The following is a 16,688-nucleotide window of genomic DNA, read 5'->3' as shown; positions in this document are numbered from 1 at the left end:
GTACCCCAAACTTCTCCAATACATTGTGCAGGAATCAAGCATGCATCTGATTTAAGAGGGTATTTTGCCCCAGAAAATGTTATGTCTTCGTATACCTTTTTGTGCCACATTAAACATAGGGACTTTCTAAAGGAGAAGTTCGGGAAGTGAAAAAAAACAAACCTACATACTGGCCGATATGGCTGCAACTCCAGTGCTGCAACTGTCCCCTGCCACCTCTAAGCCCAACTGCTGATTGTCAGTTCTCAGGTCCACTCTGAGCAGAGAACAGTGAGTGCTTTGTACTGTGTCAGCCCTGACTGAAGCGCCAGGCAGGAGAGGGGGCGGGAGCAGCTGGCTCAGACTCCTAGCAGCTTGCTTAGAGGCTCAACCAGCTACTGGTCAGACATATCTGGGTGGATCACGACAACTCTGACGTCAGCTGACAGTGGGCTTTGGTCCACTGTCTCCTGATTCTGATTCGCAGGAATAAGTGCACGCCTGTGACCTACATGAAAGCAAGACCAAACAAGCTTTTGCCATACTAATTTTAAAGTGTTACTAAACCCACAACAGTAAAATCAGTATTTATATGCAGTAAAGGATGATTGTCATACTGACTGTGGAAACTAAGGGGTTATACCTACACATTGTGTTAAAAAAAAAAAAAAAAGCTGTTTGATCCTGTCTTTGACCCTCCTTTTACTGTTCCGAATCAATTTGTTGATTGAACAGAGCCCTTAGGAGGCACTCTGCACATCATCAGTTTGGTGTGTATTGCTAGAGATTTTTTTTTTTTTTTTTGGGAGGGTGCATGATCAGCACAGGGCCAATCACTGTCCAGACACAGGGTCAGGGGTCATGCAGCCTCATAGGGCAGTGGGAGGAGAATTTTACAAGCTCAGCTGGACACTAATAGAAGTCACAAGACTACTATATACTGCTGATGAGAAGTTATTTAGAAGTTTATATTTACTAAAATAATTGCATTTCCATGTTCTGTGTACTGTGGGAGACCAGATGTAGTGAATGCAGGATCCTGGGTTTAGTAACACTTTAAGCACAAGCTGTGACTTTTTGATGGTCACTATTTGCATAATCACGCTGATGGTGCCCCGATGTGGCAGTGCCTGGTCCTGTTGACAGGTTACTCAGTCTCTGGCCATTGTGATAACTAGTCTGGGAACATGCATGTTGTCCACTTTGAGTAGTACCGAAAAAGATGTTGGTGCTCTGGATAGTGCCGGAGCTATCCATTCCTGCTGCCTGGTTATTTTATCTATTTATTTATTTTACATATGGCTGACATAGGTGTTAGACAGTTGGGGTTCAGGAGTTGGTCCCCTTTGGAGAACGGGGTCAGGTGCCCGCCCTCTTAGGCTGTAAGCTTGCAGGAGCAGGGCCCTTCTAACCCTATTGTTCTGAATTGTACTGTTGTTTTGTCTCCCTTTTATATTGTAAAGAGCTGCACAAACTGTTGGCGCTATATAAATCCTGTATTATAATTATAATAATAATAAGGTGCTTCCATTGACTATGGAAAACTCTTACAGATTCCAGCTATAATTGATTTTAGTTGCCTGGACTGCCTAGGATTTTCTGGAGGAGAGTACAATTTAGCAGCGGCATCCCTGTATTTGTAAAATGGCAACTATGATTTTTTTAACATAACATTCTCACTGGAAATGGCATGAAAAATCTTGTGTGCAAGATAGCTTGTGAGCTGGATGTAGCAGGATGTTTAACAGAGGAGCTTTGTTCATAAATCACTCCTCTGTGCTTTGTAATCTAATACAGAACAAGCTGCTACACTATAAAAGCAATTGCTGCAGTGCTGTTACTGCGCAGTATCTGATACCCGAATTCCAGGATTTCTACATCTCTTCAAGAAGATGAAAAGGCAGATGAATTTCTGTGTTCTTCTTATTTAATTGAAGCTAGGGAAAGCTTGCAGGGGTTACTAAAAAGAAGCTCGTTTTTTTTATATAATAAAAGCAACATGTACAGTGTCTTTATCACTAGACTTTGTTCTCTTTTAACAATTGTGACTGGTATTGGCTGCAAACTTCCTAGCAGGTTATGCTGAGAAAGGGAAACCTCCTTTTTGACTTGTTTCAAGATGCATTAAACAGCAGTGTTTGCATTTCCTGGGATTCTGGCACGCAAGCTAAACATAACTGGCCCGCGAGACCCACCAACAGCTGAGCTCTGACAAAACTGCTTGGCCTCAATCAGGCTGCCTCTTTCCTGCCAGTAATGAATATTTCATAACTCGTGCTACACACTTCCATTATATGCTGTCGGTCTTCTGAAAAATTGGGGCATGCTAAAACATTTTTAATACATTTTCATCCCTGCCTTCCTCCCTATTGATCTGTTCCATATACACCAAGGGTGCATGGACTCGGCTCACTGTATTGGGGCTAATTGGGATGGAACAATCATTTTAAAGTATATCTTAAGCTTATTAAAAAAACTCCTCTTTACTGAAAACTATTTTCTCACTTCTTTGTGGCTTCAGGGCACGGAAATGGAAATTCCCTCAATGTGATAGACATTAAAAACAGACTGCTTCTAACCATTCTGTACTTCCCCCCTGTACCCAAAGAAAATGTGGTGTTTGTTTTTAGATATGCTTTAAGTTTGTACAGCAGTATAGCTAGGACTTTGCGATTACCATCACAGATCGGCACCGCTCCAAACCCACATTTTTAATCTCCTGGGTGTGTTCAGGTGCTAGCAGATATAGCATGCATCTCACTCCAAGATACATTGTAGCATACAAGTACCACCACACAGTGGGGTTGATTTACTAAAACTGGAGAGTGCAAAATCTGGTGTAGCTGTGCATGGTAGCCAATCAGCTTCTAACTTCAGCGTGTTTAATTATAGTGTTACTAAACCCACAACAGTAAAATCAGTCTGTATGTGCAGTAGAGCTGCATGATCGCGATCTCGATTCAACCCCCCCTCATAATCTTAATCCAGCATTTCCACAATTCATGTAACAAGTGCAGAGCAGTTCCCTGGCTCAAAGCGATCATAACAAAAAAACAGCCAGCAATGCTGTCAACATTGCTCAGCCCTTGAAAGCGAGATAAAAAGAAACATTGTGGGTTATTTACGAAAGGCAAATCCACTTTGCACTACAAGTGCAAAGTGCACTTGAAATTGCACTGAATGTGCATTTGGAAGTGCAGTCAGTGTAAATCTGAGAGGTAGATCTGAAATGAGGGGAAGCTCTGCTGATTTTATCATCCAATTATGTACAAGCTAAAATGCTGGGGTTTTTTTTATTTTCCTTGCATGTCCCCCTCAGATCTACTGCGACTGCACTTCCAAGTTCACTTTCAGTGCAATTTCAAGTGCACTTTGCACTTGTAGTTTGCACTTGTAGTTTGCACTTGTAGTTTGCACTTGTAGTTTGCACTTGAAGTGGATTTGTTTTTCGTAAATAACCCCCATTGTATCTTTCTGTTCTTTAAGAGATCAAAGGGATGAACTTTGGTCTGCAAATTATGTCAGTTTAACCACTTGAAGACTAAGCCTTTTTCTGACACTTGTTGCTTATGAGTTAAAATATGTGTGTGTGTGTGTGTGTATATACTCAAGTATAAGCCGAGTTTTTCAGCACATTTTTTTTGTGCTGTAAATGCCCCCCTCGGCTTATACTCGAGTCAAGCATGTTTCTGCAGCAGAGAATGACATTTTCCGAACAGAATTTGGGGCCCCGTATCCCGGAGCCACTTGGTGCTAGGAACCCCAAATTTAGCATGCAAACACAGTGGAACTAGCACTACAACATATCCAAAGCTGGGGTTCCTAGCACTAAGTGGCTCCAAGATACGGGGCCCCAAATTCGGTTTGCAAAATGGCATTCTCTGTTGCAGAAAAGTGCTTGACATTTTCCTAACCGATTTTGGGGCCACTTGGTGCTAGGAGCCCCAGCTTTGTATATGTTGTAGTGTTCTACTGTGTTTGCACACCAAATTTGGGGTTCCTAGCACCAAGTGGCCCCGAGATACGGGGCCCCAAATTGGGTCAACTGTGTCCATCTGTAGCAATGTCATTTCGGAACCCTTTGGGTCCAGAGACCCCAAATTTTGGCTGCAGATAGGTGGCATATAGGAACCCTTAACTAACGAGTTTGAAGTTCGGGGGACCTATAGCTGCAAATGGGCACAGTGAGGCTGCAAATGGGCATTGTTGACCCTCTTTTCCACTTACAGTAGCTGCGCATTTCTCACCCCAGGCTTATACTCGAGTCAATAACTTTTCCCAGTTTTTTTTTTTTTTTGTGGTAAAATTAGGTGCCTCGGCTTATATTCGGGACGGCTTATACTTGAGTATATACGGTATATGTGTGTGTGTGTGTGTATATATATTTTTTGCCTTTAACTTGTAAGCAACAAGTGTCAGAGATATATAAAATATATACACTGTTGATGAAAACTTTATTTAAAAGTTTATATTTACTAAAATAATTGCATTTCCATGTTCTGTGTACTGTGGGAGACCCGATATAGTGTACGCAGGGTCTTGGGTTAAGTAACCCTTTTTAAGCTTTGACAATAAAACCTGGAAGCTGGTTTCTATGCAGAGCTGCAACAGATCTTGTACTCTTCAGTTTTAGCAAATCAACCTCAGTGTATTCAGCTCCTGGTGTGAAGTCTTTCACTTCATTGTGGCCTTGCAATGTTTACCTTGCACACAGCTGACTTGGTAATCTCAAAGTCAACTTAAAGATCTGCCTATCTGCAGATTAATTGTCACAATGCAATACTCGCCATTGGTGTCACTTTGGTGCAATGGAAAAGTCAAAGGGAGCAATCAAGATCTGCTTTAAAATTTTTCTGGCATGCTGAAAAATTCTGCAATCACTACTTGCAGTTGGGATCAGCCACATTACATCCCATAAATGTGTTTTATCTCACTTGTGACCAGGAGTCGTTGTGGCCTATTTGCTCGGGTCAAGTTTTAGCAGTCCCCATATGTTAACGTGACCATGTCCCTGACTGATTTTGCATATCTAGGCACACCTCTGGGTGATGAAATTGAAAATCTTAATCTTAAACTCTGTTGTAGATTCCTAAATGTTAAGGAATCGCTTTTTGTTAGACAATGTTGTACACAGTCATTGGGAGTGACTAATTCATTTTAATCAGCTGATTCACTTTGAGTGTTTAATGAGACAAGACATCCCTTTTAAAAGTGATAAACCCTTATGGAGTATCTCACCAAAAGTGAACTTTTTTTTTCAGAGGATGCCTAAAATATATCATTGGTGTAGATTTATTTGCCCAAGCAGGAAATGACATCTTTGGTGGTGTACAAATGACTATAAGGCACATTTTTTATTTATTTATTTATTTCCTGGAGGAGCATGGAGCTACATGCAGCCAGACTGTGTTTAGTCAAAGGGGATACGGTGGCTGTACGGACTCGACCACGCATCCAAATTTGTTGGGTACTTAGGAATGGGTGCATAAGCCCCGAACGCAGGCAATGTGCATCTGGGGCTGGCACCCATCCCTGCATGGATGTCAAACTAGGAAGTGCTAGTGAGTCCATACAGCTACTGCGTCTCTATTGACTAACACATGCCACAGGAACGCAGGTCCATGTTACTACGGAAACACAAACAATGGCATTTCGCGCTTTATTGGTTGTTCTTCCAGGCGGCCGCCATCCGTTGCTTCTAATGGCTCACCCTTGCAATCGGCAAGCTGGAGAAGGAATCTGCCAGCGTCGGAAGGTAGCCATAGAGAAAACAGAGGGACAGATGGTCCCTGGCAGTCTCATACTCTGAGGCCAGGACGCGATGTTATGACTTCATGTCCAGGCCAGTGGAAATAAACATTGTTGGGGACTTGGCAGGAAAGCTTGAGATCATTACATTTTTTTTTTTTTTTTTTTTTTGATCTCGGGTTTTCCAGCCTGGAGGAGAGATGTGGGGTGATCAAAAAATTTTTTTTAAAGGGAAAGTGAAACAATGTAAATAAAATAAACCCCCCAAAAAAATTTAAACTCCCCCGTCCCCACGTGCTCGCACGCAGAAGCAAACGCATACGTAGGTAGCGCCTGCATATGTAAACTGCATTCAAACCACACATGTGAGGTATCACCGCGAATGTTAGCGTGAGAGCAATAATTATAGCCCAAGACCTCCTCTAACTGTAAACATGTAACATGCAAATTTTAAAGCGTCTCCTATGGAGATTTTTAAGTATAGACGTTTGCGCCAAACCTCGAGTGTGTGCAGTTTTAAAGTGTGACACGTGAGGTATCTATTTACTCTGCGTAAAAGAGGAAGGAGTATTCCCGCACTGCCTATAATAGCAGGGATGAAAATCCTAGTTGGAGCCAACAACAAATAGGTCAACCAAAACCCAAATAGTGAATAGGATAAAAATCAATGCGTGATGTTGCACACTCTAGGTATTGGCTAAGTGAATATACAATAAAACACATATGGAATAAAAATCGTAGGTAGTAATCGCACTGCTAAGGAGTAGCCAATAAATGAATAGATATAAAGTGCAGGTGCTAAAAGTGACAGTAGTGAAAATCTTTGTGTAAACTAATGTTACGATAATGAAAAAATACCTAGGTAATTCTTCAGATAAATATTAAAGTGCTAATAGTATAAAGGAAGTCCATATAGTGACATGCTATTCCTAATAGCACTTAGTGCAGATCCAGGGGAAATTATTGGTGACTTAGTGACTTGGTGATAGAGTTCTTCAGTGTAAATTACACCTCTGTGCAAGGTGGTCCCTTACCTTACCGCCGTAAGGCAACGGCATGAGAAAATGTAAAGATAACAGAGGTAATCTGTGTTCCTGCCGGAAGCCAGTAGGAATTTTTCTTTGTATAATTCAGCAGTAGGTATAAGAAAAGGAGGGGGAAGCTCCAGGTCCAATATGGTGTATAGGAGAAAGAAAAAAAAAATGGAGGTCCAGATCGTGAAGTATATTGTGACTAGGTACGTTTTATTTAAAAAAGAGCCAAATGTACTGAATTAAAAAGTAAACAAAGCGCAGCACCACGAGCGGCGAGCTCGCAACCTGACGTCACTTCCGGTGCCTATCTTCATCGTGGAAGTCACGTGATTGTGACGCTATGCGTCAGAACGGATAGGCACTGGAAGTGACGTCAGGTTGTGAGCTTGCTGCTCATGGTGCTGTGCTTTGTTTACTTTTTAATGTGAGTACATTTGGCTCTTTTTTTAAAAACTTACCTAGTCACAATATACTTCACGATCTGGACCTCCCATTTTTTTTTTCTCTCTCCTATACACCATATTGGACCTGGAGCTTCCTCCTTTTCTTATACCTACTGAGTTATACAAAGAAAAATTCCTACTGGCTTACAGCAGGAACACGGATTACCTCTGTCATCTTTACATTTTCTCATGCCGTTTCATTACGGCGGTAAGGTAAGGGACCACCTTGCTCAGAGGTGTAATTTACACTGAAGAACTCTATCACTAAGTCACCAATTATTTCCCCTGGATCTGCACTAAGTGCTATTTGGAATAGCATGTCACTACTCTACTCTAGTTCACCCTTATATGGACTTCCTTTATTCTATTAGCACTTTAATGTTATCTGAAGAATTACCTTGGTATTTTTTCATTATTGTAATAGTTTACACAAAGGTTCTTTCACTACTGTCACTTTTAGCACCTGAACTTTATATCTATTCATTTATTGGCTACTCCTTAGTACTGTGATTACTACCTAGGATTTTATTCCATTTATGTTTTATTGTATATTCACTTAGCCAATACCTAGAGCGCAACCTCACGCATTGATTTCTATCCTATTTACTCTGTGTAATATCATCGGTTACATTATCCGAAAAGATGGAACTAACTTTACTGTCTTTTTTTTTTTTTTTCCCCAAAAAAATCACGTTTGAAAAATTGCTGCGCAAATACAGTGTGACGTAAGTTGCAATGACCACCATTGTATTCTCTAGGGCCTCTGCTAAAAAATATATAGGGCAGAAGATTTAATAGATGGAAAGATGAAAAAATGACTGAAGTTCCACTTTAATCTTCTTCTTTTTTTTTTTTTCTCTTTTTTTTTACATTTTTAGGTGGCAAAAAAGTTGGCATTAATCCAAAGATAAACAATCTAATGCCTGGATATGAACTTGCTAAGTATGATCTCATCTGGATATGTGACAGTGGGATTAAAGGTATGTTGATGACGATAGTGCATTTCTAACAACTCTTATCATGCTGATCAGTGCAATTACGTATGCCAACACAGAAAATAAAATTCCCGCATATGAAATGCAAAAACAATTATTTTGATATATGTAACTGTAATGAGTGAAATGATGAATTGACAAAGTGTTCGATGCTTGCTATTAAACCCAAATGAAAACATTTATTATATTGCAGCTTACCAGTTCTTAGGTGTGGTGACTGCATTTAGTTTTGTTTTTTCAACTTTTTTCTTTTTTTTTTTTTTTCATCTGGTGATCCAGCCAGTAAGTCTGTTGTTTTTTCTACAGAACAGGCTCTCCTTCAAATGTAGCAGTTAGTGTTAAGAAAAAACATTTACTACGGACGGGGTGTTAGCTGGAATTTGGCTTCAATTTGTTGTACTAGCAGATTTAAATACACTAACAAAGCCCCCCAGACTCGCAATGCTGCTGTCCCAAGGTGCCCCCCGTGCTCCTTCATGCAGAATGGAGTGGTCAGATCACCAGGTGAAAACAGAGGGGGAAAAAGAAAACTGATGCAGCCACCACATCTAATGTTTGGTAAGCTGCAATATATTACATTTTGGGTTTAATACCACTTTGAAACAACCTTCTTGTCCATTATAATGAGTCTCCTCAGCTGAAGCTAGAATAGCTATGGTAATAATTGTTGTTATTGTTTATTTAAATCTGTCTATTTTTACCTCATCACTGGAATCCCCGTAGAACCCATTTTGGCTCTGCTGTTTTTTGTTAAGAGCTTTATGAGGCCGGCGGGATTTGATAAAGATCTATTTATTCTTCCATAGCCTCCTAATACATTACATGACTTGATGGTTGCTGTGTAGACTATGCAAAATTCAAACATCAGTCAACATTCTTTGAATGCTCTAGGGCCTTTATGCACATTACAAGGAAAAGGGAGAACATGCAAATAGGACAACAGGAACCACATAATGGAAGTGAGAGGTATCTTTTAGAGACAGGAAAAATACTAATTTTCTAGTTTTCTGTAATACTTTATCTTTTTGACGCAATGTTCCATTAGGTTAAAATAGAATATTTTTTGACTTGGATAGTGGTGAGGGGTTAGAACCATGCCAGGTTTTTTGTTTTGTTTTGTTTTGTTTTGTTTTTTTTGTTTTTTTAAGCTGTCTATCCCCATTAGGGAGATTCTCACTCTAATTGTTATGATCACCAATGTCACTGGGAATGAAAATGCACAAGGGTAAATCTAAAATTTAAGTTGCCACCAAAACAGGAATAGAAGCAAAATCTTCCCATGGAGTGACTCATTCCCTTGACAGCTGTCTAAAAGGGGGATTTCCCTCTCACTTCCTGCTAAGTCTACATTACAGGAAGTGAACACTCCATGAGACACAAAGGAAGAAAAAAGTTTGAACTTCCCCCTACTCAACCAAAAATGGAGGAAAAAAAGTATTTGCTTCAGATTCATACTGCCTGCAAGAACAAATGCTGTTTTTAATTGACGATTCTTCCTCCATTCTTACATATACACATTAGTATATGCTGTTCCACCTTAAAGTTATGTCAAGGCACAATTTAAAAAAAAGTGCTTAGTACAACAGTTCCAAAAAAGTTGGAACGCTATGTAAAATATACATAGGAACAGAATGCAATGATTTGCAAATCTCAAATCCATATTTTATTTTAATCAAAAACATATCAAATTACGGTTTGTGAACTCGGTTTGCTGTGCCATTCAAAAATGCTAATTAAATCGGTCATGCAAAGAAGCAGCTATATCGGAATATGATCCAGAAACACTGCCGTCTTCTCTGGGCAAAAGCTCATGAAAAACGGTCTGTTGCAAAGTGGAAAACTGTTCTGTGTTCAGATGAATCAAAATTTGACATTCTTTTTAGAAGACTAAAGAGGAGAGGGATCTTCCGGCTTGTGATCAGCACTCAGTTCAATAGCTTTCTCTCTGATGGTATGGGGGTATATTGGTGTGTATGGAATGTCCCACTTGCACATCTGAAAAGACATATCCAGGTTTTATAGCAACATATGCTCCCATCCAGACAATTGGGGTTATTTACGAAAGGCAGATCCACTTTGCACTACAAGTGCACTGCTAGTGCACTTGGAGGTGCAGTCGCTGTAAATCTGAGGGGAAGATCTGAAATGAGGGGAAGCTCTGCTGATTTTATCATCTAATCATGCGCAAGCTAAAATGCTGTTTATTTTCCTTGCATGTCCCCCTCGGATCTACAGCGACTGCACTTTCAGTGCAATTTCAAGTGCACTTAGCACTTGTAGTGCAAAGTGGATTTGCCTTTCGTAAATAACCCCCATAGTCTTTTTCAGGGAAGGCCTTGCATATTTCATTAGGAGAACTGCATACTGCATCTATAAAAACAGCATGGCTTTGTAGCAGAAGAGTCCAGGTGCTTAACTAGCTTGCCTGCAGTCCAGATCTTTTCAATTAAACATTTTTGCAACATCTTGAAACAAAATATCTGGCAAAGACCCAGGACTGTTGAGCATTTAGAATCCTATATCAGTCAAGAATGGGGCATTTCCTCTCCCAAAACTCCAGCAATTGGTCTCCTCAGTTCCCAGATGTTTAGACCCCTTTCACACTGGGGGGAACTTTTCAGGCGTTTTTCATCGCTAAAAGTAACGCCTGTAAAGCGCCTCTCCAGCCACCCCAGTGTGAAAACCTGAGTGTTTTCACACTGGGGCAGTGCACTTGCAGGACGGGAAAAGTCCTGCAAGCAGCATCTTTGGAATGGGGCAGGAGCGGTGTATACACCGCTCCCAAAACGCCCTGCCCATTGAAATGAATGGGCAGTGCTGCCGAGGTGCCGGCGCCGCAACATGGGCATGTTTTAACCCTTTCTTCAGCCGCTAGCAGGGGGGGTAAAAGCCCCCTGCTATTGGCCAAACAGCGTCGCTATAACGGCGGTAAAGCGCTGCTGAAATTAACAGTGCTTTACCGCTGATGCCCGCATCACCCCAGTGTGAAAGGGGCCTTACAGAGTGAAAGAAGAGAGGATGGTAACCTGGCCCTGTCCCAACTTTTTTGAGACGTGTTGCTGCCATCAATTTCAAAATGACCTTGTGTTTTTCTTAAAATGATACATTTTCTCAGTTTAAACAATTTTTGGAATTTTGGGTTGTAAATCTCTGGAATACATGCAGATTTATTTATTTATTTTTTACTTACTGTCATGTGAAGTGTGTGTTTGTGCTAACATATTACCACTTTTTTTTGAATGGCAGTGAAACCTGACACATTGACTGACATGGCTAATCAGATGACTGAAAAGGTTGGCTTGGTCCATGGACTTCCTTATGTAGCAGACAGGCAAGGCTTTGCTGCTACACTAGAACAGGTAAGCTAAAATTAAAGTGTGACAAATCATTGCCCTGCCTTACTGAAGGAAAGGATAAGGAACAAGTTATGTGAGGTAGTCTGAGTGTGTTGGGTGTGTAGTGACTGAAAATCTGCTGCATGTTCCATTAGCACTAAGGTTGATATATAATAATGTAATACTTGCACAGCTGTCTTGTGTATTTCATATGTACAGCTGGACTATGCTTTTGGTACATGAAATTATGAAGGAATATTAGATGGCTTATTAGTGGCTATATGCACATCCCTATGTAATTTGGTAATTTTTAAACGAATTCAGCGGAGCCCTTTTCTTGTGTATTTCCTCTTGGTTGTGTCCCATGTCTTGGTAGTCATGTCAGCCTTTTCACTGATTATACTCTAATCACACAACAAATGGCGGCTTTCATGCATGACCTAAAAAGTATACTGCTATTTGTTACATGTCTCATTTTTGAGAAATTTACAATATGATTTGCTGAGGTGATACCCTTAACCCACCACTCATTCTCTAGGCCCTCAAAATTCACCTTTATTCTATTCCATTAACATTTTTGAAGTGATCCGCAGCCTATATACCTACAGAGAGGTAAAGGGAAAGTTAGAGTAAGTCTGTGTTTTATTTTTTATTAATCTGTATGGGCTGCTAAAGTTGAACCGAGGCTGTAGAAAAGTGCGTGACTAGAGAGTAGATTTCTCCTGCTGCGCAGATTTCTCCCGCTGTGGTGCCTGAGAGAGATGAAATATTTGGCAGGGTAATCCAGCTTGTTGCTGTCCTCAGCACTCTCATGTCAGTTCAGGTAAGCAGGACCAGTAATGATGTACATTTTTAAAAGGCTGAACAGAGGAATCTGGAAGTAAATCATTTACTGTTTATGGGTAGGCACAATTTGGAGCAAATTTTTTTTTATAGTTATGGACATGGTGTGTATTTTTTTTTTTTTTTACCTCTTTAGCAAAGGCAGTCCTAAAAGGGAGCAGGGAGATGCGTTGCAGTGGGGTGTGATAAAATGCAAACATGCTGCATTATATCATATCTCATCTAACACCACCGGATGTCATTGCATGTCATTGCATAGAAGGGCCACCCACTTCACTGCTGTGCGGTACCGTACATGAAGTGTCACTTTTGTGTACTTCAAATAAAGTTGGCAAAAAAAGTGAATGTTGTGGTGCAGTAAATTGTACATCACCCTGCTCACCAGGATGCTTTGAAAGGGAATCCCCAGCAGTAACTTGGGCAGCAGTTAAAACCTGACAGGATGCACACTGTTGTATTGGAGCAATACAGGTTATGCACATTGGTGTGCTGTGACGTCACTCATTCTGAAAGAACACATGGTAAGTCACTACTATGCATTCTGTGTGCTGCAATAATGCAATTCGTGTTAATACACCACACAGATGTAAGTAGGCCCATAATAAATTCTTGTTCATCTCAAACACACATTTTATTTTGATGTATAGTTGATGAATAAATGGTTAAAAAAAAAAAAAAAAATTAAAAAAAGGGGGTAATGCATAGAAAGATTACATGGCTATTAGGAGGAATTTGTACCCATTTGCGTGTATAAAAACGACTCGGTACAAGCATCTTTTATGTCTTATGTGTTTCAGCTATTTTTCTCTTGGGGTGTCTTCCATAAGTGTGTGTGTATATAAAACTGTATTTGTTTAGTACTATGACTTAGATGAACACGTAAATTAAGAATATCACATATTTTTTTTTTTTTTAACTCCTTAATGCTGACGTAACGCAAATATGTGGCTTTCGGATTGAAGTGTTTGTATCTGGGTGATGTCTGCAGCTGCAAGCATCACCCTGGTACCGTTTTTTTAGAGCTGATGGTCGGGTTTATTGTAATAACAGCCGCATGGTTGTTACAAGCAGCGGGAGGGGACTCTTTCCCCGCCCCCCACCTTCTGTGCCTCTTCCATCCGCCTGCTGGCTGGAGACCTGAACAATGCCGAAATTGGCTTTGATCGGATCTAGTAACCCGGAAGCGATGTCATAACATCACTTCTGGTTTACTTAAGACTTGAAGGCGTCAGATTGAAAAAATATGACAGCATTCAAAACAGCCAAACATCGCGTTTTGAACACTTTTAAGTAGGGCTGAAACAACTAATCGATTAATCGACAACTAATCGATTATGAAATTAATCGATTACTTTTTTCATAATCGATTAATCGGCCAGTAACATAATGGGGTTGAAAAAAACTAAAACGAGCCCTTTATAGTACAAAAAGAGCAAATAATTGCTATTGTAGATGTAACTTTCACAGTTCTACAGTAAAAAAATGAACCCCTTACAGTAGTGATTATCTGCTTTTTTTTTTTTTTTTTTTTTTTTTTTTTTTTTTTTTTTGTAATATAAAGGGCTAATTTTAGTTTTTTCAACCCAATTGGCCAAAAAAAAATGCAAAAACGCAAATCGCAAAATCACGTGCGCAAAAATCAAAACACACAGCAAAAAACACTGCAGAAACAGATCAAAAGCAAACTGCCTAGGTGTGTAGCGAGCCTTATTCTGGCCACACCGATCAATTTTCAGATGAAAATATTCAGACGAAAAATCTTTGTACATTTGCTGAATGAAAGAATGTTTGAAATTTTTACTTGTTTTTAACATTCTGTTTTTAAAATGAATGTAATTTCTGAACGAAAACCACATACACTGTCTGACAATTCCTTTGACCAAGAAGTTTTCTATTTCCAAATTTTCCCGTCGCTGTGGTTGAAAATGAACGGCGACCTGACCCCACTAACGATTAGAAAATCGAACGAACGTTCTTAAAATTTGTTTTTGGAGGAAGACATTTGATCTCTGAGTATGATAATATTTATCAGATTCACCCTTTAATAGTATGTACAATATATCTCTTCTCTAACAGTTTATACAGTGTATCTCCTCTAATAGTATATACAGAATAGCTCTTCTGTCTGTTATTCTCAGAGTGGATTAGATATTTTGCTCCCTAACCATATAGTTGGTTATGTATGTTTACCACTGCATAGTGATATTTAAAAATAAATTGCCTTTTTTTTAAACTTTACATATTAACTAAATTATACGCCACACTTTTTTTTTTTTTTAAAGGTTATTAACCGATTAATCGAAACAATAATCGGCCAACTAATCGATTATGAAAATAATCGTTAGTTGCAGCCCTACTTTTAAGTGCAAAGGAGGGATTTAGGGTCACTGCCTATTACTGTCGCAAGGGATGATTAGATTCCTTGTGATGGCAGTAAAAAATAAAAAATGTAAAGGGAGAGTGTAAAAAAAAAAAAAAAAAAAAAAAAAAGCACTCCTGTCCCTCCGAGCTTGCGCACAGAAGCAAACATATACGTAAGTCGCTCCCCCACAAATGTAAACCGTGTTCAAACCACACGTGAGGTATCGCCACAATCATTAGAGCGAGAGCAATAATTCTAGGGCAAGACCTCCTCTGTTACTTTTAAACAGGAATCCTGTAGAAGTGTTTAAAGCGTCTCCTATGGAGATTTTTAAGTACCGTAGTTTGTCACCATTTCACGAGTGTGCGCAGTTTTAAAGCATGACATGTTGGGTATCTATTTACTCTGCGTAACATCATCTTTCACATTTATACAAAAAAATTGGGCTAACTACTTTTTTTCTTAATTCATGAAAGTGTATTTCTTCCCAAAAAATTGCATTTGAAAGGCTGCTGCACAAAATTAAATTATTGCGACGATCCCCAAAATTTCTTTATATATATATATATATATATATATATATATATATATATAATGAATTATTATTCAGCCTTTTATTTATTTATATATATAATGAATTATTATTCAGCCTTTTATATAATAGAAATTTTATTTTGGGGTGCCAAGTAATTTTCTAGCAAAAAATACTGATTTTAACTTGTAAGCAACAAGTGCCAGAAAAAGGCTTAGGCATAAAGGGGTTAACTGTAACAATGCAGTGCATAGCATTCTTCACATACTAATCAAGTTAACCAACTTCAGCTTTCTGTTTATTTTGTTCTTCTCTTCCTTTTCACTTCCTAGGTTTATTTTGGGACTTCCCATCCAAGGTCTTACGTTTCTGCTAATGTGACTGGTTTCAAGTGTGTTACTGGTATGTCTTGCTTGATGAGAAAAGAGGTTCTGGACCAAGCAGGAGGACTCATTGCATTTGCCCAATACATAGCTGAAGATTATTTCATGGCCAAGGCAATTGCAGATCGGTAGGTAGTGGATATCCAATACTTTTCTTTATAGATCTCTGTACATTTTGTATTTGTGACCACTGGTTGATATTGGTGGCTGTTCTTTCATGTAATTCTTTTTACACTACCTTCAAAAATCATTGCCAGATGGGGAGAACAAAAAATATCTCCCCTAGAGGTAAGCCCCACTTCTGACAAACCATTTATAGATTTCTTTGGTATAGTTTTCCTACTTCTGTGGCCTTTCAAAGTGTCCTGTACTGTTGGTTAAAGGTACTTCTATAGCGCTGTCAATTTATGCAGCACTTTATATATTGACAGCAGTCCCTGCACCCAAGGAGCTTACAATCTAAGGTCCCAGACTCGCATTCATTCATACATACACATACGAAGGTCAATTTAGACAGGATCCATCCAATTACCCTACCAGCATGTCTTTGGAGTGTGGGAGGAAACCGGAGTACCCGGAGGAAACCCACACAGACACAGGCACATTCCAAAGGCACAAAGCTCAATTGTGTGAACTTTAATTTTTGGTAATAGACTTAAATGTTGTGATAAACTTTAGCGTTATTTGATGACTTTTTTTTTTTGTTTTTGTTTTTGTTCTTTTCTAATGTACAGGGGATGGAAATTTTCTATGGCTACACAAGTCGCAATGCAAAATTCAGGTTGCTACTCTATATCTCAGTTTCAATCTCGGATGATTAGGTAAATATGCCTTGGATTTTTTGTCTGCTTTCAAAGACTCTTTGATATTTGGCACTCACGTTTTAAGTGTTTTGTAAGGCTTTGATAAAGGCCATCTCCTGAAAGTAAAAGACCTATGAATTGTCTGCAAAAAAAATGTCAAAAGTTCTGGTTCCTTTCTATCGAAAATAGTTTATAAAAGTTCAAAGTGTATAAGAGTTTGACTGTGACTGC

The 16,688-nt window shown here is 39.3% G+C and overlaps 1 protein-coding gene across 1 annotated transcript in view; it reads left to right on the top strand.

Annotated features, from left to right (window-relative positions):
• The window catches only part of UGCG (UDP-glucose ceramide glucosyltransferase), a 74,437-nt gene that overhangs the window by 44,696 nt on the left and 13,053 nt on the right, over positions 1 to 16,688 (top strand). Inside the window, exons 4-7 of the mRNA XM_073591484.1 lie at positions 8,083 to 8,184; positions 11,446 to 11,558; positions 15,604 to 15,782; positions 16,389 to 16,475. Coding sequence (XP_073447585.1) covers positions 8,083 to 8,184; positions 11,446 to 11,558; positions 15,604 to 15,782; positions 16,389 to 16,475 — 481 coding nt within the window. The remainder of the gene's footprint in view (positions 1 to 8,082; positions 8,185 to 11,445; positions 11,559 to 15,603; positions 15,783 to 16,388; positions 16,476 to 16,688) is intronic.

Source organism: Aquarana catesbeiana, linkage group LG01 (genome assembly GCF_042186555.1).
Source record: "Aquarana catesbeiana isolate 2022-GZ linkage group LG01, ASM4218655v1, whole genome shotgun sequence".
NCBI lineage: Eukaryota > Metazoa > Chordata > Amphibia > Anura > Ranidae > Aquarana > Aquarana catesbeiana.
Note: the sequence above shows the minus strand (reverse complement) of the source record. Positions and strands in the feature narration are given on the sequence as shown.